Genomic DNA, 27212 nt, shown 5'->3' on the forward strand with positions numbered 1-27212 from the left:
ATCTTTGATGAGTAGGTAAATAATAATTTGTGGTATTTTAAGGATATTTAAAGTTAATACATAGTCAAATTCAAATAGAGCTACAGATTTTATGAGCAAACCACTAAGTACTATAGTCTTTCGCAAAAGACGAGCAGTACATGGAGATAACAGCCAACTCATAAAAATCTAAAACAACACATGGTGACAGGGAGAAAAAAATCTTAGAAGTTGTAATCATAAATGTCAACTCCCTGATTTCCACTGGGACTATCATGACACATTCTACCTGTCTTCAGTCAGCCACCGTCATCTCTCTTCGTTTAATTCCTTGAGCTCCTATTGACCCTAAAGTACTTAGAATCAGAAAGCATTTCAGATCTTGAAGTTATTTATATCAGGGTTTCCTGCTTGGCCATCTCTAGTCCACAAATCCCAAATCCAAATGTTTCAAAATCCATAGCTTTTTGAGCACTGAATGGATGATGTTAAAATTTTGGATTTTGCTGGACATTGGTGGTGCCTACCTTTAAACCCAGAACTCAGGAAGCAGAGGCAGGCTGTTCTTTGTGAGTTTGAGGCTGGCCTGGTGTACAGAGAAAGTTCCAGGACAGCCAGTGCTACATAGGGAAATCCTGTCTTAAAAAAACAAACAAACAAGCAAACAAATAAATGAAAATTTGGATTTTGGGGTACTTTGGGTTTGAGATTTTCCAATTATTGATATTCAACATGTATCAGGAATTCTTTAGGAATTACCATGTGTGTTTTTTCTTCCACTTCCCCTAACTTTCCTAGGCCAAACACATGCAGGTCTAGTTGATGTGTCTCAACCCTTCTCTCCCACCTTCTTCTCTCTGTCCAAGCAGTGCTCCATGGTGTGCCTTTCTTCCTATAGTTCTTGCATGTGTGGTCTGATGTCTAACTCTGTTCTCATTATTGTCTTGTTTAGTACTCTTAAAGGTAGTTTTTTCATCAGCAGAAGAAAACTGAGATGTCCAATCACATGTCTTTCCTGATTGGGACTCACTTGTCACTTCTTTAAATTCATCTCTTGCTTTGTTTCCGCTGTGGCTTCATCATCTGAAGAACTCTGACCATCTTGGTTCAAATTTTGACTCTACCAACTACTATGTGTGTGTTCTCAAACAACTTCCTTAAGCTCTTGGGGCTTTAGTTTCTCATCTATTGGATGGAGTCATTCAAAGTCTACAGAGAGGATTGCTGTGAGCAGTAAATGAATCGGGGCTGGTGAATCTCTTGAGAAAGCCATCTTCTTGCTCTCTTTCAGTCTTGGAGAATATAGTTCTTTGTGCTTTTCCTCCAAGCATCATTCCTGTCTCCTCTTCTACTTCCATGTGCAGCCAAAGCCATTTACCCTCCATGTCTGTTCCCCTAGGACCTTTGCTGTGATATCTTTCTGAATTTCCCTGTGCATATACATGTGTCGGATCTGATACTGGATGCCCTCTCTGAGCTTCTGGTCATGCTTTTATTGTAGCCAGTTTGCTTTTATTTCTTTTACTTGGCTTTGCTTCTGGGCTGTGACCAACTCTAGGATGCAGGGTGTGAGAGCTAGGAGTTGTCTACTCCATTCTTGTCTCTATCAGTTACATGAAGTTTTGTATTTAATATTTGTTAATGAAATGAATACACAATAAAGAATACATGCATCCAGAACACACCAAAGTAACTATAATTTTTCTAAAAAATAGGATAAGAGATATTTAAGCTTATTTATCAATTCATCATTAAAATGATAGTATCTTGTATGTTGAATTGGGATTTGGGGAAACCTATGATTGAAGCCTAGGACCTTTCATTTGCTCTACTACTTAGCCCGTATGTAACAACAACAAAAGAAAAAGAGACCAAGAATTTGAGAGTGAGGAGATTGCATGGGAAAGGTTGGAGAGAGGAAAGGGAAAGGGGGGATGATACAATTATATTACAATTTCAAACAATAAAAACTATTATAAAATGGATAATATCAATTTCTATGAGCTCATGCATTGATAATAGGATAGATATAACTTAGTACCATATATGAAAATACTTTAAAAATGTTCCTTTCTTTTGCTACATGAATTGTATTTCTTTCTTCTTTTTTTGGTTTTTCAAGACAGGGTTTCTCTGTGGATTTGGAGCCTGTCCTGGAACTAGCTATGTAGACCAGGTTGATTTCAAACTCACAGAGATCCACCTGCCTCTGCCTCCCAGGTGCTGGGATTAAAGGCGTGTGCCACCACTGCCCGGCTTATGAATTATATTTCTAAAACATGATCTAAAAGTAACACTTGTAAATATAGACAAATATTTACATAGGCAAATATTCCCTATGACATTATTTATATAAAATTTGAAATAACGCCGTGAAATAGAAAGTAATGAACTGTAGTATAACATTTTGATTTGGGAAGACTAATTACATTGAAATGTTATAGTTGTAAGGACAAAAGCAGATTATAAAATATATTCACATCTATTTAGAGAATAATAAGCAAAACCCTTTATAGCAAAGCAGTGTAGCATGTTTATTTGGATGTATTTAAATGGGAGGAGGAGTGTGTATGTCCTTCCCTCCTTTGCTCTTCCCCATCCCTTTCTCCACCTCTTCTTCCCTCAGTGAGTACATCAGGTAGAGTAAACATTGCTCCCCCACTGAGTATAACCTCGGCCCCTGATTTCTTTTTAAAAATCTTGTTTCTATATATTATCCTAATTCTTTATGATTGCAAACATATCATTTTATACTGGATAAAGTCTTTAGAATGAAGACTCTGACTATAGTAGTCATAGTTGTTTGATAGGAGTGGGTTGAATTGCTGAGTTGCTTATAAGTACATAGAACACATGTTGTATTAAGCCTATGTGTGATCGGTCAGTACTACGGTATTTATGTGGAGTCAACCTTCCACATAACTCATGCTGATTATTTTAAAGGCCTTTAAAAGAGCTAGCAATAAAGTGAGAACCAGTCACAAGCAGTCAAGGTGGACCTCAGCACTTTGGGAGGTGGAAACAGGAACACTGGGAAGTGGGGACCAGCCTGGGCTACACAATGAGACTCTTCCTTCCCTAAATAAAGCCAAGTAAGTGGGGTTTACCTAGAGATGAATGGTCACTGAGCAACAGCATAGTCTCACTGCAAAGTGAGGTAGCAGAAATGAAGACCTTTGCTACAAAGTGAAATGCCTATTTATCCCTTTCTACCCACATTTCAAGTTAATTGCCCCCCTACTGATTTCCATTTGCCTTTCTAAAACAGAAATGTTCACACAATTGAAGAAACAGTAACAACAAAAATCACTGTCACATCAGTTCATTTAAGTGCATTGTCCCAAATGTGGAATTATACCTGCCTGTTTTAAAAGCTGTCTAAAATTATGCCTCTGTGAAGAATAGACTGCTAATAATGTACAGCAATTGCTCTTAACTGCATGAAAATATCTTTTTGTTTGGCTACACCCAAACAGCTCTTGAGTTGAGTGCACCATGACATAGTAAATTTCAAACTAAATAAATTAAAATTACCATGTAGATTCCACTGCATGTCAAAACAGGAAAAGCCATAGCATTTGATGTGAAATAAGATGAGAATGGTAATGAAGAGAAAATAAGAAGCTGCTTACAGTTATTTGGAATAAGAAATCAGGGTCAATGTTTTTCAATACAGATGCACTTCTCTTTTAGAAAATATATCCAAAAACTAGATTTACAAAGCAGATGTATTTGGCAGTAATTATACTGTCATAAGATTCTTTAGTTTCAAAAGGATGTATTTCAAGGTTCAGTGTGCTTATTGCTGTTAAGATCTTGACATAAATTGGAAGAATTTACAGCTAAGATGTTGGGTGCCACTGCCAATTACAGCTGACCAGAATGAAGACAGCCTGTCTTTATGTGCAACAAGGAATGAAAGAGGGCATCTAATTTGATTTCTGAAAATTCCTTATTGGTTCTGTTTTGAGATCTAGCCAGTAGATAAAAGAATGCCCACCTGGAGCTTGTTAGTTCTCCCTTTATACTTATTCTCTGAATATGTCTATTTAAAACAAGCAGACCATTTTCCCTAGCCATTATGCAGCCAATTTCTGAGATTTGAGTCATTAAAAATAGTTCCCTGTACTCTAAGACAAATTTACTTGCGAGGAGTCACCTGTCTCATTTAATACAGGTTGGAACAATCTCCATTATAAGCTTTGAATACTAAAAATGTCTCTCATTTGGAGTTCAAGTCACTATAGTAACTGCTTTTCATAGCTTGCTAATTTAATCCTAGGTTTTCTTGTCTTTAGCAAACAATTTATTATTCAGGGCTTAGAACTTACCTGGGACTATGTAAATTATGGTAGATTTAGTACACTGAAGTAGCCACTGGCCCTTATATTCCATACATTCTAGATGGTATGCAAAGTCACTAAGAAAATAATGCATAGGCTAAGATGTAATGGATGGCCCCAGCAGAAGACAACAGGAATGAGGATTCAAAGTTTTAACAGAGTTCATCAGGGAAGGCCTTAGTGAGAAGTTGACATGAGATCAGATGAGAAGATGCCCAAGGTTGAAGCTGTTGGAAGTTTCTGGGAGAAGAGCATCATGACTAGAAGAAATGGCAACTGCAGAGGCCCATGCCTGGCTTCCTTGAGGCAAAGAAAGAGGCACAGGAAAGCGGGTCCAAGGGAAAGAATTTGAGTCACAGGGAATGAGTTCTAAGAGGCAGCATTGTGGAAGGACCAGATCGCCTTGGCCCCTGAGGCTATTATGAAGCTTCCCGCTTCTTACTTTGAGAGAGATGATAAGCGCTAGGAAGGTTTAATAGGATAGAGGCATGGTCATACTAATATCTTGGAAGGATCCTGCAGTAAAACTTCTCTGACACAAGTGCTCTTGCCCAGTTTCCCTGAGAGAAACTGAGGTTCAGAGGTGAGAATTGATTTATCATATTCTAGTGAATTATTGGGACTGAAATTTTATTGCAGGTCTGAGTAATTTTACAGTTTGTGCTTCCCCCGCCTCCCAACTAAACTACACCATACCCATTTCAAAACAGGTTCTGGCCTTGGCAGGCCAAGGCAATTTTCTTACAGTCCTTAGTGACCATCTTCCCTTCCACTCTCCTCTGGAGTTCTTTGGCCTCGGTGGCAAGGCCACCATGTTGCCTCGCTCTTGAGGAAACCACTTGTAGCATATATTCATAAATGTATTCTGTGAAGATGCTACTGCCTAGCCAGGTGGCCATATGTAATGACCTAGCTCTCTGATGAGGTTAAAGAGCTTCGTAAGTGTCTTTGAACTACAGCAGAATCTCTGATCATGTATTTGTACAAGCCCCATTTTCATGTATGTTTCCACCTCTTTCCCCTTCTACCAACTACCTCTGTCACCCTCCACTGTCTTTCAGTGTCTCAGTGCAACAGTATTCCATGCAGGGATGTAAGTGACAATAAAATGGAGATTTCTTTGGCCCTCCAGTATGAGAGAAAGCCTGAGAGAGTGCAGGGTATGAGCAGCCATGCGTGACTTCTGATTAGAGGAAGCAAAACACATTTTGTTTGATGAATAGCAAATGGAAAGAAATGAGAAAGAGTGCTAACAGCCATCAAAACTGCTGCTTCATTTAATTTAGGCTCAACCAGGTGTTTTTATTTTTTTATTTTTGTTTTGTTTTGTTTTGTAAGCCTTAGAGCTTAAGGCTTAGGCCCTTGAGGCCTTGTTTATGCTGAAACTCATATTTTAAAAGTTTATTCAAAAGGCATTGCTTAGACTTTAATGATTTGATGTGTAAGAAAATGTCCCGAGACCCAAAGCTTTAAAATGAATCTTTGATTCCCTATTACTTGACTAGATGACTCTAATGAACTGACAGCTTGTCGAGCTGCTTCACTTTCAGGCTTCAGGGTTCCAGCACTACCACAGAACAGTGTGCCATTCCTTATCTTCAGTCTTATGATGTTAGTTACAAAACAAGAATCATGTCGGTTCCCTCCCTCCCACCCTCCCCCCCTCTTTCTGCTTCTTGAGACAGAATTTCTGTATGTAACAGTTCTTGTGGCTGTCTGAGAACTCTCTTTGTAGACCAGGCTGGCTTCAAACTCACAGAAATCTGCCCGACAAGTGCTGGGATTAAAGGCATGTGCTGACACCACCAGCCTTCAGTATTCTTCCTGTTATTAACTAAATCATACTATTATTAACACAATATTAAACTATAAAACATGTTAGTGCTAGGAATATAATACAGTGTTAGTAAAGACAAAGATAACTTGACATTGGGATATTTAAAATAGTTAATGTTAATCGGTGAGATAAAAAGGAATATAGTTAGTAGGTGAAGTTTTTAAGATTTTAATTTTTGTAATTATGTGTGGTTTTATGTGGGTTTGTGTGCTTGAGTGCAGTATCCATGCAGGCCAGAAGAGGGCTTCAGACCACCTGGTGTTGGACTTACATGCCGTTTATGGGTGCTAGGAACTTCATTTGCTTCCTCTGCATGAGCAGTGCATGGTGTTAACTGCTGAGCTGCCCAGTTGGGAGTTTTTAAAGTATATTTTCATTTTTCCTCGGTGACTGGACAGAACGTAATGAGGTGAATGGTCGGTATCAGGTTTCATTTTAGGTTCTCTGGAATTTTAGGTGAAAGCTGCCTGTCATTGGTGGAAACTAGACATTTGTTTCTTTGTTTTTTCAAAACCAAAGTGGAGCGTGAAGAAAAAAGATTGGCAGTTCTTTAATGGGTTAAACACTGACAACTATGCAGCCTAGATATTGCATTCCTGAGTACATGTATCCTCTCCAAGCTGAAACAGGTGCCCAGATAGGCATGATGGCATATATCTGTAATTCCAGTATTTGGGAGGCTGAGCTAGTAAGATTAGCATGAGTTAGAGACTACCCAGACTACAAAGTAGACTCAAGGCTAACCTGGGTTATATAGCAAACCTCTGTCTCAAAGAAAGTAAGACATAACATAGCAGGTATTTAAACAAAAGCTTATATGCAAATATTAATTGTAGTACTATTTACAATAGCAAAGGGTGTCAGCAATCTAGATATCCATGACTACACAGATAAGAAAAATACAGTACAGTCACACAATGAGATATTTTTCCACCATGAAAAGGTGTCAAGTACTTAAACATGTTACCATGTGGATGAACATCGTGTCACACAAGATAACCCAATAATAAAAGACCACTTTCATATGAAATATCCAAATATGAAATTGGCAAATCTGAAAAAGTTTGAAAGCAGACTGGGGGCTGCCATGGAGGAGACAAGGCTGGTGGGGTGAGGGAAAAGAGAATAGTTATTTAAAGTACACGGTGTTCTTTTGGGGGGGATCTAATGTTTGGGAACTAGATAAAAGCATCAGTTGTATGGCATTATCACCTCCTAAATGGCAGGAATGGTAAATTTCATGCTGTTTACACTGTACCACACAAAAACAACTAGAATGTACTACTTTTGCAAAGGCTTCTTAATTTCTCTTGTGAAGTTTGGCAACATGATTCTGATCTTAAAGAACATGAGAAATACAGGGCAAAATAGTAAAAGGCACCATTTGGATGTCTGAGTGGCGGGGCATGGGCTTTTGGGGTCGGTCCTAAGGGGAAGACCCACCTCTCATTCTACAGCAGCCACAAGCAGTACTACAGGAGGGCTTCTGTTTTTTTTTTTTTTTTTTGTGGGGTGGCTTGATTGTGAAGCCTTCACATAAAGCTATGGAATGCTGTGGGATACTGTGCTATTTAAAACAAGCATAGAGGGAACCCAACAGATATAAATTTGAGTTGTAGTGAAGCCAAGATAGTTTCAGTTTATGCAATGAAAAGGAAAATAAACTTTTATGATCTGGAGGTGCTATAATAAGTTTAGTTAAAGGTGTATGGAAAGTTTCTAGGTACTGCTGTGCATGTTTTCCTCCATCCCTCCCTCCCTCCCTCCCTTCCTCCCTCCTTCCCTTTCTCTCTCCTTTTCTGCCTGTTTGGGACTATGCCACTTATTCCTCTTAATGCTGTGTTCTACTTTCAAATACTTTGAATTTTTCAGGTAGTGAAAGGGACATTTTCTTACTGCAGAAACCCAGAAAAATTAAAAATATATTTTATAAAGAGGAATAAACCAGAGATAATGCCCTTGGCATGTATGTGTCCCATGATTGCTATTTTTCCCTATATTATATATTAATCTATATGCTAAGTTTTATTGGAATCATTTTATGCTCATCAGAGAACCAGTACTAGTATTGTTGCTAGTAATTATTAGGTATTTCATTTTATGTGTGGTCATTATTCAATCACTACTGCAATAAATTATCTGGTTCTCTCCTCACAAACTCTTTCCTATGTTCAGTTAGTCCTCTGTCACGGATACTTAGTGACACAGAGTTTCTAAAATTGTGTTGACTAATTGCAGTTTTCAAAACAGAGGTTAATAAAATATCTTAGTCCATTTTTCTGTTTCTATAAGAAACTACCCAAGACTTAGTAGTTTACAAAGAAACATGTTTGGCTCAGACTTCTGGGAAGTCTAAGAATGTGATGCTCTATGTGATAAGGACCATCTTTCATTGTATCAGAATGAGACAGGTGGCATCACAATATGGCAGAGCAACCATACTTGCTCAGGGCTCTGTTCCTCCTTTTAAGAAGCTACTAATGCCTTCTTGGTAGCCCATCTTCATGAGCTTATCTAACCCTAATTCCCCCTCCAAATACTAGTAGCTTAAGTTTAGAGATTTAAGTTTTCAACACATGAATTTGCAAACCATAGCATGGACTGCAAAGAGAAAAGATGTCCATACACACTGAGCTCAAGGCTGGGAATCATTGATGCAGTTCTTGCCTAGCACGTGTAAGGAACTAGCTTCGATCCCTGATTGTACAGACCCATAAAGTTCAATTCACATCTCATGTTCTTCAAGGAAGTTTTTTTCTAAGCTTCTCTTCCATCCATCCTGTCTTCTGTCCTAGATGAAGAGTGGATAGAGTAATACACAGAAGCATGTGCTTTGAGGCCAGATGCTTAGGTTCACATTGAGTTTTTTGGAAAATTGAGCAGATTGTTTAACATTTTGATGCCTCTATATTCTAATTGGTAAAATGAGTACCAACCTGTTAGGCCATGTGACATAATTCATGCCAAAAGTGTCTGTAACATATAGCTAGTCTTCAGCAAACAGTCCAAGTTGTTACTGCTATTACTTCACTCATTTGGTCCTCCTAGCTTGTGGCCTTGAGAGCTCATCTCATGCTCAGATATCCCAACTATAGTATATCTGAGAAATTCAGATGCCAGTGTGTCTTTCATAGGGTTTCCCACAAAGTATATCCCTTGCCTATATTTATTGGCCTGAATTAATGACACTGAGAGATTCTTTTTTGTTCAATTTGGCCTTCATTAAAAATACAAAAGCAAAGCAGGAAAGCTCAAAGGCCTGAACTGTATATAAAATGAAGCTCCTTTGGATACGGACATATCATGGATTACAGAATAGGAAATTCCTGATTAGGATAAACTGGCATTCATTCATATATTCTCATTCATATTCCCCTAGCCCTCTCCCGTGTGTGTGTGTGTGTGTGTGTGTGTGTGTGTGTGTGTGTGTGTGAGAGAGAGAGAGAGAGAGAGAGAGAGAGAGAGAGAGAGAGAGAGAGTGTTTGATATAGGGTCTCTCTATGTAGCCCAGGTTGACCTAAACTCCTAGCAATTCTCCTGCCTCAGCCTCCCAAGCCTTCCAAGTGCACTACCATACATAGCTTTCTGAGATGCCTAAATGATGGTGATGATGATCAGAACTAACCAAAAGAACCAAAGGCTACTAATCTGAAAGATCCAACTATAATAGAAGAACAAGTAAAATCTCATTTTCCTTTGTTTATTTGGGACTCTTGAGAACTAAATTATTTCCAGTAAGTCAATTTTCTTGTGAAGTTTAATCATGTAACCACTGTGACATTTTTTATTTTAATGATTTTGATGCAGTTCTTCCTAATGTAGGCTGTATACTTTATAGCTTGCATACAGATGATATATTGAAAACAGTACAGACACTGTGTTAGACTTTGTATCCTCATCATTAATATGTTGTTGTTTGGATTTTTAGTACTGCCAAACAATCTCAATGCCCTTTGTCTTCTAAACACACAGACAGCTAGACTCTTACATGCCTCTTCTAAGTTTTTCTCATTGCCAGGGTGTATCAGTTTTTACTTTTGGCATAGAAATGTGAACAACTGCTTTTCCTGTCTACAAAACATCCTTCTAGTTTATTGACTTACAAATCCCATGCCCTGGGAAAACAAAAACCTAAGTCAGTTACAATTTCTTTTAAGGAAGATAAACAAACATTAAACCAAGTCATGTACTTAGTGACAGGTGTTTTAACCTTCCAAGGACTTAATAACTAACTTCCTCATTGCAAATTATTCTCAAAGTCAATAAAATATTATTTTATTCATAAATTACTATGCTTATTATTTCAATCCTAGAATTTCTGTCTTCTTGATGCTAAATTAAGTATATGAATTAAGTTAAAGCAAACAATTCCTGGGCCATGTAGCACAGGTCTATAATCCCAGTAGTTGTGATCTGAGGCAGTATAATCTCAAGTTCAAGGCCTCCCTGGGCTACAGAGTGAATTCAAGGCTACCCTAGGTAAATTAAAAATAGTGATAACTGTAACAAGAGGTCTAGCATTGTAGCTCAATGGTAAAGGGTTTGTTTCCCATGTGAGAGGCCTGAATTCAATCCTTAGTGCTGGAAAAGGAAGGAAAAATTACAAAACAACTAACAATAATCATTGTCCCCTGAGACACAGTAACAGTTTTATAAAATAGAATTTGAACTTTCTTAATAGAGAGAGACAATATTCTTGTATGGCATTTTGTGAGTGTTGTTTTCACTTTATTTTGCAGAGAAATCCTGATGAGTATAACTATGGGGCAACTCATAGACCAGGAGCTCATAACCATTGCACGTTACTATCGCGTGCCTGAAAACACGGATCCAGAAATAACTTGCTTATTTTCAAGGGCCCATGAAAAGTTCAAGAAAAATATGTTTGAGAATTTTGACATGTTCATTTATAATTGTGTGTATGAAGACAGAGAAAAGTAAGCTTTGTTTTATTAATTTTAATAAATCATTTATGTTTATGTGAACTTGAGTAGTAAAGGAATTTATATATCTTATGCAAATGGACAAAAAGAAAGTTGACATGCCTCATTATACTGAAATTTTTTAGCAAAATTACCTTAAATCATAGGAGATAGGGGAGAGATAGAGGAAATCCTCTGTCTTAAAAAGAATAGGCTGTCCTCTTGAATTTTCATTTGTTTCTAGGTGCTTTTGACTAAGATAGAGTAAATGAAGACATAACAGGGTTTGATAATGAGGTGTCATCTTCATAATATTTTGGTACTAAGATTTATAAACTGTGGCTTTTATAATACACAGAGCAAATACCTTGGAAATAAACTTTCTGCAGATTTTTAGTGGGGGGCTATTTCTTCTTAAAAATAATGAAGTCCTGTATGATCTATTTCTAATGTAAAGCTCATGTGTGTTCAGTTCCATTAGGTCATTTTAAAAAGCCTTTTCCTTTTAAAAGAGGTTTTATTTTATTTATATGTGTATGTATGTTGTTTCTCTGTGTGCATATGCATATCACTGCAGTGCCTGAAGAGGTCAGAAGAGGGCGCTGGGTAAGCTGGAGCTGGAGCTGGAGGTCACTGGTATGGGTATTGGGAACTTCTGGAAGAGCAGCAAGCACTTTTAACCACTGAACCATCTCTCTAGCTCCAGATCATTTTCTATACACAGTTTGATACAATTATCCCAATGTATTTTGATTGTAGATCTCAACATCTTTAATGCAAAGGAAGACCCCACTTTTTCCCTTTGGGTTCTACTTTTGTGTGTTCATGAATGTCCATTAGCTGACTGAGGACACAGAAGAATTCTTTTTCTGTATAAAGTGACCTTTGGACCCCCTGTGGAGAACATGAGTTGATTCTGAGAAAATCAAAGTGAAGGCCCCAGTTGGGTTTGTGTCCAAGGAAAAGTCCATAAAAATACCCCCAAGTCATATTATACTTGTGTTGGAGGCTCTAAATGCCTGTCAAATTAGGAGTTGTTTTCAAATATCAAAACCATTTTTGACTAGTGGTCAAGAATGCACATCAATTACTTAGAGCAACACTCATGGTTACAGCTTTAATATGCTGTACTATCACCAACCAAGAATTGGAACCTGAATCTTGAAAGGCTTTCCTCAGGACAGTCTGGTTACTCCTGAACTGGAAAATCTTTGTGAAATGCAATATGAGGACTGTTTTTCCTTACTTTCAGTTCCAGTACCAGTTTTCATACTTGCATTTTAGGATATATCTCATTTATATTTTCTTTTCTATAGCATGCAGCTGTTGTTAACAGGACATATAACATGTAAACTCCCATTTATTTTCTTTGAATGCAGAAAAGGTGTGTTACCCACCAAAGACATCAAAAGGATGTGCAAGTCCTCCAGGTTACCTTTGAGTGAAGACCTTCTAGATAACTTACTGTCCAGGTAAGTGAGAGGTCACCCTTGGAGGGAAACTGATCTTCCTGTTTTTATTTGGGGGACAAGCTTTATGATTGTTTATTTAAAGCATGCTATAATGAATAATTTTTGAAAAATTATTTCACATATATTATACCAAGCAAAATTATTGCCCTTGCAAAATCCTTACTGAGTTCATTTCTCTACCCAATGTGTTTATTTGTTTGTTTTTCGAGACAGGGTTTCTCTGAAGCTTTGGAGCCTGTCCTAGAAGTAGCTCTGTAGATCAGGCTGGCCTTGAACTCACAGAGATCCACATGTCTCTGCCTCCTGAGTACTGGGATTAAATGTAAGTGCCACCACCACACAGCCTAAATATTTTTTACATATGAGTCCTTCGTGCTGAGAAGTACATAGTTGAACATGTGAAACAAGTAAAATATATTGATACATTTCTGACAGAGATGATTCAGGTGGCTGAAGATCAGATGACAGACAAGCACATTTAAAGCATAGGAACTCAACAGCGGGAGAAATGAGAGTCAGAGGGCAAGCTCTGTTGTTCTTCTGCATGCTTTGTGTGGGGTCACTTACTCATGGTTCTGATCACTATAATCAAAAGTGTACATGACATACCAAAACAAGTCTCCATTAACCCTTCCAGACCTCATGTCAGCTCATACGCCCAGAAAGCCCTTCCAGCTCCTTCCTGTGCTGAACAGTCCCAGCTCTCTGTTTATCAAGCAGCTCCTTTAACAAATGTACACTTGTGGCTTGGTTAATCTGTTCTTGAAGTATAATCTTTCTTTAGAATCCATCTTTTGTCCATGTCTGTCACCAGTGATGGGCACACCTCCAGAGGGTGACGATGGCTCCTAGAAAGCACCTCTAATGGATGGCAAGAGCTTTGCTTTGAACAAAGAAGGGCTGTGTGCCTCAGTAACTGTCACTGAGGCCGTGGATGCATATTTGTTTTCTCTGGATTTTCTTTTCTAGATCTGTTTGGGGGACTATCTTTAATTATCTTTGATTTACCATTGACTGTCTTGATCATATCATTGATAACCCATTTCCTTGTAAGTATTATGAAAGGAAAACTTAGTCATGATTTTCATTCTTTTAATTAATCTTTTCAATTCTGATAATACCTGTTAGGTATTATTATTTTATCTTTTGGACATTTATGTGTACATGCACATGGGTTGCTGAGGAAAAATTAAATGTACAACTTTATTGGTTATGATACTGCTGTAAAATCTAGTAGGTGAGGCTTTTCAAAGCAGTAGTGCCTAGTGATTAAAGACATGCAGTAAGAAGACCTAAGGTTATGAGCACTTGTCTCCTCCTCTAGAACCAGACATAAAACAGAGATGATGATGCCGTGAAAGACACCATCCATACTGTCACCGATATTTTGGTCATTTATGCTTCCTATGCCATTAGTCCAAGTGCCCCTTGCCCTCTGACTTATATATCATGATAATTCTGATATATTTTATTTGTGCCAGGTATGATAATTGCCTTAAATGCACTATTTCATGTATTTTTTGAGAACAACTTTGAGTGGACAAAACTATTACCTCTCCTATTTGTACATGAGATGTTGAGGTTTAGAGAGAGATGGTATTTTGCTCCAGGTCACAATATTCTAGAAGAATTTCCATAACCTAACCGTTGAACCTTCCAGTTTTCACCCCTTGTTTCTAAAAGTTATGAATTATTATCTACAAATAACCAGCATATTAAGATGCCTTGACAATTCTTTGTCCTTCTACTGTCTGGTCCTGCACAACTCTCCTCCATTGTCACTATGACCACTCTTGTACTGACCCACATTTCTTTCTGACCCATGCAGTTTCCATATTGACGTCTACTGATCTCTGGAGTTTCAGATCTGTCTTTGCATGTGGCAGTTAAGTACCATCTAAGAGCAAAAATGACCTGTGGCACCCTTTTTACAAACCCGTGCTGCTTCTTCGTTGTGTCCAGGAAGATCAATTCTTCTGTCCTTGACTCAGAACCTTCAGTTGGAGTGGTGTTCTCAAATGGGGCTGTACTGGAGAGGTTCCATTTAAGACAAAGTTTGAAAGGAAAGATAAAAGTATTTCCCATGCTGGGGATCTAGAATCTAAGGTGTTGAGAGAGGAACCTAGAGGAAGCCTGTCCAGACAGATGTAAGTGTTCCGTGAACTAACCTAGAGGAGTTCTCTAGAGAACCATCTCCATTTCTTTTTTCTTTTCTTTTTTGATTGCGTGCTTGTTTAGGTCTGTTTGCTTTTATTTGCTAGTATCACTGTGGAGAGGAAGTTGTTCATCCCGATGTAAAATAGATGAAATAAAGAAGTAAACCTAGGGTCCAGATTCTCTATAGTCATAGGCCTCCACTTGCTTCCCCATAATCCAGAGAAATGGGCCATCTTACATTTTGCACATACACCCCCTGCCTTCCAACATTTCTGGTTTTCTCTGGCTATTTTTTCAGTAGGAAATAGCTTCCAATGTTCTTCACTCTCTGAAAGTTGCCCCTCAAGACTCCCTTTAAGCAGCAGCACATGTGTCAAGCTCTCTTGTCCTTACTTAGCTGATGATTGCAGTGATTTTCTCCTAAGGATTCTTAAAATTCTGCATTTTTCCTTTTGTTCCTTACATTGTAATAGAGTTGTGACTTGACCCTACATACTGACTCTACCCCTGATGTAACTGATTTGCTACCTGTGAAAAAGCAACAAACTGCCCAGCCTTGCGAATTTGGCACCCCACATCATCCCTTACATTCTTTTTTTTTTTTTTTTTTTTTTTTTTTTTTTGAAAGTGAAGCTAAGTATTTAATGTAGAAAATTACTCACAAGATACCAAACCCCGAGAAGCCCAGCAGATCTCAGCTAGCGACTGGACCGGAAGCCGAACTCCAGGAAAAGAGAGCGAGACTTCCTGTGCGCTGTCTTTTATGCCTTCCCCCGTAACGCCCCTAGCCATGCCCAAAAGTGGGCTTGGCTAGTGACGTAGTTCCGCCTACGTATGTATACGTCTTTACGTCCAGCCGTATACGTCTTTAGTCCTGCCTAAAGTGGGTGTGGTTAGCGGTGTGGTAAACCGCCCTTTTATTACCTCATCTGTATGCGCCTCTAGTAAGTCACATGTTTAATGGCGGCATAGACTTAGTAAGTCACATGTTTAATGGCGGCATCAGACTTCCTCCTACAATCCAGCCTCATTCTTTTTTTTTTTTTTTTTTTTTTATTAATATTTTTTTATTTTCCATTTTAAATTTAGATAAGAAACAAGGTTGCTTCACAAGTCAGTACGAGGTCCCTCTCCCTTTCCCTCCCCTCCTCCCGTGCCCTCCCACCATCCCCCCCCGTTATCCCCTCATTCCCCCAGGGAGGGTGAGGCCCTCCATGGGGGTGTCCATAGTCTGTCATTCATCCCTTACATTCTTAAAGCTGTGCAATCTTATAGAGTTGACCTGTATGAACCTGAAATCCCTTTCCTCTAAAAGTGGGTAACCAATTTACTTCCCAGTGTTTAGGTCCCCTGAGTTCTGAGGGGCCGCTGAAAAGCATAGGCAAAGTACATGGCAAAGCCCTGGGTGCTATTTCTTGGCTAGGAACTAGGGACAAAGCTGAACCAGAGGTCACAGTTCATATGCTGAACCTCAAAATCCAACTGCAAGGACCCCATGTCTTTTATGGAGGGAGTCCTGTTTTGTGACTGTTGGATCTGGATGCCTTTCATACATTACGCTGTCTTCTAGTCAGGAAGCTGCAGATCTTTATTAGATTATCTCTTGATGGGCTTGAGGATGAGCTCTGCTGGAAAATTCAGTGATGTGGGAGCCTGGCCTTGGAGGAATCCTAGTTCTTACCCAATGCTAAGGCCACCAACCCATCATCCTCCCATTCTCTCAGCAGACTATTTTGTCTTTGCCTTTATGATTTGACATTAAATTAAAAAAGACTATTCTGCAACTTGTTTTGGAATCTGTCTCAATCTCTGTATAACCGCCTCCAAGCCTGGCTTAGCTTTGAGGGGGTCGTGCCTCTCCGCTGCCGAGCAGCCCATGCTCAGTCTTACTTTGCCTGTAATTGTGCAGTGACCCTTCTCCATACTCAGGGGAAACTTCAGACTAATCAGATTAGAAAATGGCTCATTCCCATTCCCCTCTCCATCCAATGTGCCCTGCCATGATTTGGGTCACATGCTTGGTGTTTTGCGTCATCTCCGCAGATTCCTTTCAAAGACTGCCCTAATTCCTAATGGGCCCATCAGCCTGTAGCTTACATTTAGATCTGCATTCTTATTGTTCCCCACAGACTACACAAGGCTTTACAGAGCCTTGACAAGAGTCTCTGTCTGCATAGCCCTCCTCATGGCATGCTAAACCAGAGTCCACTTTGACGTCTGCAGTCTCCCATGGGAGGAAGGAATGGAGCTTGTTGTTTTCGTTCGATGCACACTGTGCCCAGGGTGGCGGGGGGAGAGTTACCTGCCTTATGATGAGGCTGGCTAGCTGATGAGCTGTGTGAATTCAGAACACACACTGAAAAGCACTATGGCTACAGGATACAGTTCTTCTTTCTACCTAGTGACAACTATCCAGGCATTTTTCCTACCCATGTGTTTGGTGGTAAGATTTCTCTCCTGTTTTATTCCCTTTGTCCTTAGAACTCAGCTAGGTCTTTTACTTATTAGTACAACCAAGGCTGCAATGTGGACTTCATAGTCTTCTCATAGGCAGTTGCTTCAGGTCCCAGCAGTTTGTGTTGTAAGAGCTGGTATGAACTCATCTTAGTCACTGTCCAAGTTCATGTCACTAATGTACAGAGTATTTCAGCTGTGTGTAGTCGTGGCTAGTACCCATTAACAACAGTAGTGACACTTTGTATTCACGTAGTGTTAAGAACTGAGAATACTTTGAGGCGCCTGTTAAAAGGTATGTTTTAATTGATGATGGGCATTATTCATTGTTTTATAAGAGCAAGCTTTCAGGTATGAGGAGAGTCACTGAAAGAGGGTGCTCAATGCCAAGGAGAATTTCAAACAAAGTTGCAGCTCAGTATGACAGCCTAAACCTTTGCTTCCATCTAAGCTCCTAGAGCTAGGACTCTGACCCCTCTTCGTTGAAGCCTTGGAGACTTTGTTCTATGCTGCTTCATTCTGTGTGTCTGGAATCCGCCATACCTGACTCTAAAATCTAACTCAGCTGCTCCCTGGCTAGCTACATGGTCTTTGCTTTTCAACCCCTGGGAATCTGTGTTTAGATGTGAATGTCCTTCTGAGCAACATAGTTTGCTTCTGAAACCTCAAAAGATAGGAAGAAATCTGAGGTCATTCCATCTTGCGTTCCTTGTAGAACTAGAGAGTAAAAAGGTGGCTTTCTCTAGTTCTGACCTTCCGAAACTAGATGGGGAATTCAAATACTGTAGTCTTCTCCCAGTAGCTCTGCCTCAAGCTAGTCTTTTATGACTAGCTTTGGGTTCCATGGAATGCCTTAGAACTAGCCTCCCAAGAGAGCTGGTGCCTCATCCAGAAAGATCAGTTAAAATGGAAAAAGTTAACAGGGCTTTAAAATCATCTCATTATATGCTTTGCCCAGCCCTGCCCCCTCTTAGCGGCAGGGCTTAGTCTCATGTAGTTTTACCCAGCAGTACCTGGCAGTGAGGTTGAAAGGCAAGCGTTGAGTCTTGTGCCTGTTTTGCAGTGTTTGCTGTACCTGTGAGGGTCTCAGAGAGGAGCACTTGTTTTCTCTTTGTTTCTCCTACTGCTCCCTTCACAGCAGGTGTTTCAGAGTATATTTCCTGGATCCTATGGGAACTAACACAGACCAAGAGCAACTAAGAGTCAAAATGGGGCTCTGCTGCCTTTCCCTCCTGTCTGGACCATTTCCTAAGCATTGAGGTAGCTAGTGCAACAGAGGAGGGGGCAGGTTCCTCTTCCAGGACACAGCCTCCACAAGCACCTCTGTGGAGGGTGGAACTAAAGGAGCCCAGCATTATTCCCTGGGGCTAGGGGGTGGCTGGCTCCTGCAGTTTTCCAGATATTCATCATTCTTGGGAAGGCGAGCGTGAACATCAGTCAGATATCCCATTAGACTCACTTCGAAGAACTCCCACCTCACAGGCCTCAAGAGGCATGTTCGGGGGTCATTATTATTTAGAGAGGAACCAGAGAGATGGCTTTTCCTCCCCCTTCCTCCACAAACATGTCTCTTAGTTTGTGTAGGGAAGGAAATGGTGGATTGCCGGAGCATCAAAGGCGAAGAAGAATTTATGGAGGCTTTAGAAAAACACTTTAGCACTGTGAGCTGGCACTTGAAAGTAAGAAGGCTGACTTTTTAACAAGCATCGAAACACTTAAAAGCCAGAATTAGCCTTGCCCTTTAGGGCAGTCACCCTGGAAAGCTGTGCACTGATTCCAACAATGTTGCCATAGAAAGTTCTTCTTTGGAATTGGCTTCAAAGCCCTTTCGAATGAGTGTCTTCCTGAGTGGCAAATCTCCATCCTTTGACTGTAGATCAGAGTTTTAGCAAAAGCCCAATATCCTTTGATGAGAAGTGAAGTCGAAAAGTCAGGTGGAGAAATCTGGACCATGGTTTGCACAGAAAGCCCAGTGTGACTGTAAAGTGAGATCCATTTTCTATAAGGTTCAGAGGCTTTTCCAGAATGCTTTGAAAGAATGTCTGAGTCTTGGCAAGTGGTTCCATTAGTTATCAGGCAAAGATGCTCCATGATGAGTGTACAGAACCAATAACTTTCAGGGGCAACTTTTTGGTTCTGACTGATCTGCTTGGCCTCACTCCATTTCTGAACTGGTTTTAATGATGAAAGGGTCCTCATCTCTGTTTTTCTCTTGCATTCTTCTATAACAATTATGATAAATATTGAATGGAAGTATATGATATCCTAACAAATGATGGCATGAAAAAACTCTCACCACATCAGTGGTCCAAGGAAGAAGCTATGTTCAGAAGTTAGGAGTAGGGAAGAACACTAAGAGACTAATTCCAAGTGAACAGGATCCCAACTGGGAGTGTTCCTTTCTTTCTAAGACTGTCACTCCTAAGTTTACTACTGAGATACACATGTTTTAGAGGACCTTCATCTGCTCTTGATGCTCTTTAAATTTTATTTGTATAAAATTGTTATATGTTCACAATCAAAGTAACACAACCATTAATGGGGCTTTTTTTTCTTTTTAACAACAGTACTCTCTCGATGTATTGGCAGCCATGTTCAACCCTTTTAACTGCTTCTGCAATTAATAGAGCAGCATGAATACACCACTATGTTTTATCAAGTTTGTCAGTAGTATATACTGATCTACTATTATGATGATGACTGAGAAGTTAGCATAATCATGATTCCATTGCTATTTTTATTTCTGTATGCTCTCAGGATCTTCTCTTTATCCCTGGTATTGTGGAAGTTTGTGGTAGGGCTTAGTATGTGTGTGTTTAGCATGTTTACTATCTTTTAGGATTTTATAGCTTTGAGACACTTCCTTTTGTTGCTGATAAATTTTCTACTACTACTTTCCTCCATTCCTGCTATGAAGATTTTAAGTCTATCACGTTTGGACATTTTGTCTCTTCAGTTTTTCCATTTTAGTTTGGATGTTTTTTATGCTTTTATTTAAATTAGAAACATGAATGCTTCACATGTCAATCCCAGCTCCCTCTCCCACCCCTCCTCCCTTGTCCCTCTACCAACCCCCTCCAGCCCTCCACCTAATCCCCACACCATTCCCCAGGGAGGGTGAGGCCCTCCTAGGGGGAATCTCCAGAGTCTGTAATTTCATCCAGGGCAGGACCTAGGCCCTTCCCCATGTGTCCAGGCTGAGAGAGCATCCCTCTATTTGGAATGGGCTCCCAAAGTTCATTCATACACCATGGTAAACACTGGTCTACTATCCAAGGCCCCAGAGATTTCTGAGGCCTCCTCACTGACTCTACATTCATGGAGTCTGGATCAGTTCCCTGTTGACCTCTCAGCCATCAGTCTGGGGTTCAAGAGATCCCCCTTGTCCGGTAAGCTGTCTTTGTGGGTTTTACCAGCACAGGCTTGACCTCTTTGCTTATCACTCCTCCATCTCTGTCACTGGGTTCCAGGATTTCAGTTCAGTGTTTAGCTGTGGGTATCTGTCTCTGCTTCCATGAGTCACTGGATGAAGGTTCTAGGATGGTACATAAGGTAGTCATCAACCTTATCATCAGGGAGGGGCTGTTAATGTAGTCTCTGCACTATTGCTTAGTTTGCCAGTTGGTGTTATCCTTGTAGATCTCTGGAGATCTCACTAGTGTCAGCTCTCAATCCTATGACTCCATCTATTATGGTATCTCTCATCCTGCTCTCCTCTATTCTTACCTCAACTCAACCTTCCTGCTCCCCCATGCCTTCTTCTCCTCTCCTCTTATCCCCCTCTCTTTTCCCTGGTTCCCTCTCCCCTACCCTGATATTCCCAATCTGCTCAGGAGATCTTGCCTCATTCCACTTCTCTGGGGTATCATTCCTGCTTCCCAGATTCACTGGCACTGGGATTGTAGGCTGACACTTCCCTAATCCATATCTAAAATCCATATATGAGTGAGTAGATACCATGTTTGTCTTTTTGTGACTGGGTTACCTCACTCAGGATGGTTTCTTCTAGTGCCATCCATTTGCCTGAAAATTTTAAGATTAGTTTGGATGTTTTTTATTAGTTGATTTCTTTCGTTTTATATTCTAACCTTTCTGTGGGGTTCTCTTACTACTATCATATTTTTAATTCCAAGAACATATTTTTAGTCCACATATTCCTTTCTTATAATAGTCTTCTGTTTTCTTTTCAGGAAGGTAATGCATTTGCTCATTTCATACCTTGCTATCTGCAACCTGAACAGTTTTTGTGTCTCTGATTCCTTTCTTTTCCCTTGTCACCCTTTTGACTCCTGTCCTTAATGTTGGATGTTTGGTAGGGTCAGGGAATGCCTTGTTGACAATGGGCTTCACTGAACAAATTAATTCTTGTAACTTCATCTTCACTAGGGCATACCTAGAAATTAGAATATGGGGATTTCTCCAGAACCATTCTGAACCAGCATTGAGAGAACAACCTTTTATTTTTTCTGCTGCAGTAAGAGTGGGGATGAACTGGAAGAGGGGAGGAGAGTTTGAACATGGCCATTGATGTTCTAGAAATGGGGAAGGGGGTAGGAATGGAGATGATCATCCTTAAATTCAGGATGTGACGTCCTCTGCCTCTATAATGCTCAACCTCCCTAGAACTGGCGCTTGCTTCGCTTCCTTAACATACCTGGAGCCAAACCTTTCCCCCTAGTGAGCATAGAGATACTTAGAGGGCTAGCCACTTTGCCTTCAACTAATCCTTGGTTTCAGTACCATACTTTATTTCTGCTTGATTGATACATAGAGTATTTATTCCCTAAATCTCTTAGGACTTCTGTGGGTCACTGAATATCTGGGCTCCCCTCCGTGGTCACAAAGTGTTCAGCTTCCATTCCTCTGCTTTGCCAAGTCTGCAATCCAGGATGTGCTTTTCATCTTACAGCATATTTTGAAATCTCTTTTCAATTATTGTTTTCTCCCCTCGTCCCTAGCTGTCTTTGTCATTGTTGTATTTTGTCATTTTATTTCTCACTGTTCCTTTTGTATTTTTATTTCCTTATAGATAAAAGGCGAAGGTATAAAAAGGAGAAAAAATGGTGTTGGTCCATCCTTGTTCACTGACTACTGCCCAAGACCAAAACAGTCTTCCAAGTAGCTTCAGCCAGTGTTATCTCTTTAAATAGAAAGGTTATTTGTTCTTTCTCCCTTAAACTCCTTCGGGGTATTCCCACATACACAAAGGTCCTCTGACAAAGAACTAGAAAGGAAACCTTGGAGTATTTTACTACATTACCTAACTGTGTCTCTTTAAGCATAGCTCTGGGAGTTGGGAAAGATGACGTTTTTCATTTCTTTACAGTTTTTATACATACCTGAGATGTGTAGATGTTTATTTATTAAAATTTTGATCCTTCTTATCATTTGATTCAGAAATACCCTTCACAAATATCCGTCTAAATAGGTAAATGATTAGATGTATTGAGTCTTCCATATGAGATGGACTGGAAAGGAAGAGTGCAGTTAGGGAATATGAGCAAATACTAAAGTTAGTTACAACAAAATCTAATAGGTCTTTCCATAGGAACTTCTAGAAAATCTTATGAGTGCCAATACAAGTCCAGGGTAAATATAAATCTAGACAAAGGGCTTCAGCTAAGTTGAACTTCCTTCAGGAAGACCTTAAGGAAGTTGTTAATTGGACTGATTTCACACAGGCAAAGGGAGCAGAAGGTACACATGTCTTGAATTTCTGGGAGCAATCTTGGTATTATCAGGGAAACAGAAGGTCTGCAGACCTGAAATACCACACAGGGAGAAAGTTTTCAGGTGACATTTGTGATCAGAGATGTCAGCAAGGACCAAATTAAGCTGGTTTTTGTACACCTGGCTAAGGGTTGTATTCTGAATCCAATTGGCAGCCACTGGAGAATTTCAAGCAAGGACGTAACAGAATGCCTCTATACTTTAGAGTAACTTTGCTGATGGAGAGAGCAACATAAGAGTATATGGGGGGAATAACTCAAGATGGGAAACTGTTGCTGTAATCCTAGTGAGTGGTGAAAGTAGTTTAGATTAGAGAGTAGTGAAAGAGATGGAGAGGTTAGGTAGATTTGTAATATGCTGAGGTAGTTATAGCTCAAAGTAGATTGTGTATATGAGGAGTGAAGTTGGATGTGAGCCTAGATCTATTTGGTAAAGATATTGACTTGTTCCCAAATTAGTGAAGTACTATGATTCTAAACTCTAGGATTGAATAAGTGCCCTCTAGAATTCATGTTGTGGGAATTTCCTGACAATTATGTTCTCTTCTGTAAGAACATGTAGAAACAATTATTTCATGGGTGATTTCATCCAGTTTCCCAGTCTTGTGCTTTTAAAAATATCATCTATCTAGCAAATGATTCCCATATCTTAACTCTTCAGAGGGACCTTCTCCTTGGTCTTCAGACTCATTGCTTCTGTTTCTCATGTCTCACTAAATAGTATATTTAGTTGGATACATGGCTCAGCTGTTAGGAGTACTTGCTGCTCTTCCAGAGGACCCTTGTTTGTTTACCAGTATTCATGTTGGAGTACTCACAACTGCTTATAGCTCTAGTTCCAGAGAATATGATGCCCTCTTTTGTACCTTCTTGGGCACACATATGTGTGTTACATTCTTGCACAGGGAGACACATATACACATGCACATAAATAAGAGAAGTTTTTTTAATCTTCTCTAAAAGTAGCATATCTAAAACTAAACTCTGGGTCTTTCCTCCCTCCTGCAGCCCTGTCTAACCAATTGACCAATCAGAGGCCTTCAAATCATCTTCAAACCTACCTTCTCACCACCATTGTGGTGTATGTTTGTATTTGTGCATATACTCTCAAATATTGTGTGTGTGTGTGTGTGTGTGTGTGTGTGTGTGTGTGTGTGTGTGTGTGGTCTTTCAAGAAGCCTACATTCAAAGTGCATTCAGAATTGACAATTCCTCACTCTTACCACCTTTGTTCAAACACCTATCATGCCTATCTGGATTACTTCAAAGAGATCACTAACTATTCCTGCCATTTCTGTGGTGCCCCCAGTGTCTCACTCATATCAGTCAAATTGTTAGGATAAGCTTTAAATATATGGCAGGAACTCTTTTAGTCATTTTAGGCCTCTTCAAGAATATGTCATAGATTTAAAACTGCTTTTCATAATTCTGTCAAGTGAGAAATTAAAAAAAGGAAGTGCCAACACATTCAGAATGGTTGTGAGCCCTCACCCACTTTTTGAATGGCTCCTTCATGCTGTGCCCACACATGGAAGGAGCAAGGAATTTCTCCATGGTCTCTTCCCTTCTATTCTATTGTCTTATTCATTTCTGGTAGTTTGAGACAAGGTGTTATTATGTAGCTCTAGATGTCCTCAAACTCCCACCTCTGATACTGTTATTTACCTTTTGAGTGCTGAAATGACAGAGATATACTACCATGACATGCTCTGGTGGACTGATTTCAGAAAAGTTTTGCCCTATGATCTATATACATCTCACCTCTTAATATCGTCACCTTGGTGCTTAAGTTCCAGTGTATGAATTTGCAAAGGTACCTTATCATTCAGAATGTTGCAGGATCTATAAGTAGCTTTTCTGTGGAATTTAGTCCACTAGCTCCTAAATTTCCTCAGAATGAAAGTCAAAGGTTTTGTTTGGTCTTCTTCTCTCACCTCAGGTCCTACTCAGAATATTAAAAAAAGCTTTCTTTAAGACTCTCTGCTAATGGAATGTTTCTCACCAAACATCTTTGGTTAAGTTTTAGTTGTTCCCCAGAAACATATACAAATAAAAGACATAATGGTCCCACATTTCCACTATAAATATGCTCATAAACAGAGGATGTCCTTTAAAAGAGTTGAAATGATGAGTGAGCCAAAATTCAAAGGATAAACAGTGGTAGGGGGCACCATGTTAGACTTGTATCCCAGAATTCTTGGCCAAAGAAAATGTACCCAAAGGAATTACAGAATTCCATTTCCTGTGTTCTGACAACTCTGTTTATCCCACTCTGTTTAGATGGATGAAATCTACATTACTTCATCTTGTAACATTTTTGGTGCTGTGAATTTTTATGAATTTGTAAATACTAGCTATTATTCCCTTAACACTTTGGAGAGAAAACTGTTTTGACTATTTGTGCACATGTTATTTTAAGGTAGAATCCTGTGGCAGGGTACTTGGAATGATATCTGTTGGATGCTTTTGTCATTTCCCTAAACAATGGTATAAGGAGATCAATAAATAATTTCACTGAAAATTTGTCAGGATGTGGTCAAATTCAGGAAAAATGGCTTACAGTATTACATCAAGAAGTAGTTAGTTACTATTTGGATAATTACAACAATTGTGTTGAAATTATTCTATATTAGTAATCAAAATTTTGTTATGTAAAGTTGAGGATGAATTTAAAGCAATATTCATAATTTAAGATTCATTAGTTTTGCCCAGTGCTCAGGTGGTCACTCCTTGTGGTGTACCACAAGGACATTTACTCAACTATGTTCATATCAACATTATTTATAATAACCAGATCTTGGAAACAACCTAGATGCCCCTCAACTGAAGAATGGATAAAGAAAACATAGTGTATTTACACAATGGAGTGGCCATTGTTTCTTACCACTGAGTAAAATTCGCAGGCAAATGGACAGAAGCAGAAAAAAAACATCCTGAGTGAAGTAACCAAAACCCCAAAAGACAAATATAATATGTACTCACTCGTAAGTGGATACCAGACATAAAGAAAATGATACTCAGCCTACAATTCACAACCCCAGAGAAGCTAGAACCCTCTTCCAGAAACAGATGAAAGCAGATGCAGAAATTCACAACTAACCAATGGACCAAGCTCCTGGAGTACAATCGAAGTGAGGGATGAGCTATAATATGAACAAAGGAGTCAAAGCCATGATGGGGAAACTCACAGAATCAGCTGAGAGATCACTGACTCAGGTCTGACAAATGGGGAATCTTCATAAGACCCAGCCAGACTCCCTTAACATAGGTAACAATGGTGTGACTGGGACAATATATGAGACCACTGACAGTGGGTCCAAGATCTAACACTAATGCACAGACTGACTTAGTGGAGCCCATTCTATATGAAGAGATATCTTTCTCAGCCTAGACACAGGGGTGTGGGGGTGGAGAGGTGCTTTGGTCCTGCCTCAATGAGATGATGGGACAGACTTAGTAGACTTCCTAGGGAAAGCCTTACCCTCTCTGAGGAGCAGATGGGTGGTTGGGGGAATGGAGGGAGCAGGAGGAGAGGAAGGAGGGGGAACTGGAATTGGAATGTAAAAAATAAATTAAAAAATTAAAAGATGTATTATTAGTTTTGACCTAACTTTTGTGATATAGGATAATCATCATTTGTTATTCTTTGTTCAAAGTGAAAATTGGTTTGGGTTTCTTTTCAGATTATAAATTTAAATCAATTCAGATGATATAAATTAGTCATAATAAGGCCAAAAATCATTTGACTTTCTAGAGATGATTTTCTTATTATGTAAGTGTGTTATTGCCATTTTCTCTTGTTTTATATAAATATTAATCTAAAGCAGAATCAGAACTGTACATATGGGGTTAGAGAGGTGACTAAGTGATTAAAAATGTGTATGTAGCATTCTTGCAACTGATTTTGCCTCCTGGCACCCACGTCAGAAAAGTCACAACTACCTGTAACTTCAGTTCTAGGGAATCTGACACCCTCTTCTGGGCTTCATGGACACGGCACTCACATGCACATACCCATACACAGACTGGTACACATATACATAATTAAAAATAATAAAAAAACAAGATAAAAATCTTTAAAACTGTACATACTATTTTATAATCTTCTTTACACTCTATGTCAAGAACATATTTCTGTCACTTCTAATATGGATCTAAATAACCTCCTTTAGTGGCTATAAAATAAGTGACAAAAATGCCTTTTACTTTTCTTTTTTCTTTAAAGATTTATATATATATGTATGTATATATATGAGTTTTCTATTGACTTTGTCAGAAGAAGGTGTCAGATCCCACTATAGATGGTTGTGAGTCACCAT

The 27212-nt window shown here is 39.3% G+C and overlaps 1 protein-coding gene across 2 annotated transcripts in view; it reads left to right on the forward strand.

Moving 5' to 3' along the window:
- Positions 1 to 27212, forward strand: part of Efhc2 (EF-hand domain containing 2) — a 157025-nt gene that overhangs the window by 114201 nt on the left and 15612 nt on the right. For both annotated transcript variants that reach the window (XM_040733737.1, XM_021233242.1), the window contains exons 12-13: positions 10899 to 11096; positions 12461 to 12553. In XM_040733737.1, coding sequence (XP_040589671.1) covers positions 10899 to 11096; positions 12461 to 12553 — 291 coding nt within the window. The remainder of the gene's footprint in view (positions 1 to 10898; positions 11097 to 12460; positions 12554 to 27212) is intronic.

The sequence above is a fragment of the Mesocricetus auratus genome, unplaced genomic scaffold, assembly GCF_017639785.1.
Source record: "Mesocricetus auratus isolate SY011 unplaced genomic scaffold, BCM_Maur_2.0 Super-Scaffold_100033, whole genome shotgun sequence".
In the NCBI taxonomy this organism is placed as follows: domain Eukaryota; kingdom Metazoa; phylum Chordata; class Mammalia; order Rodentia; family Cricetidae; genus Mesocricetus; species Mesocricetus auratus.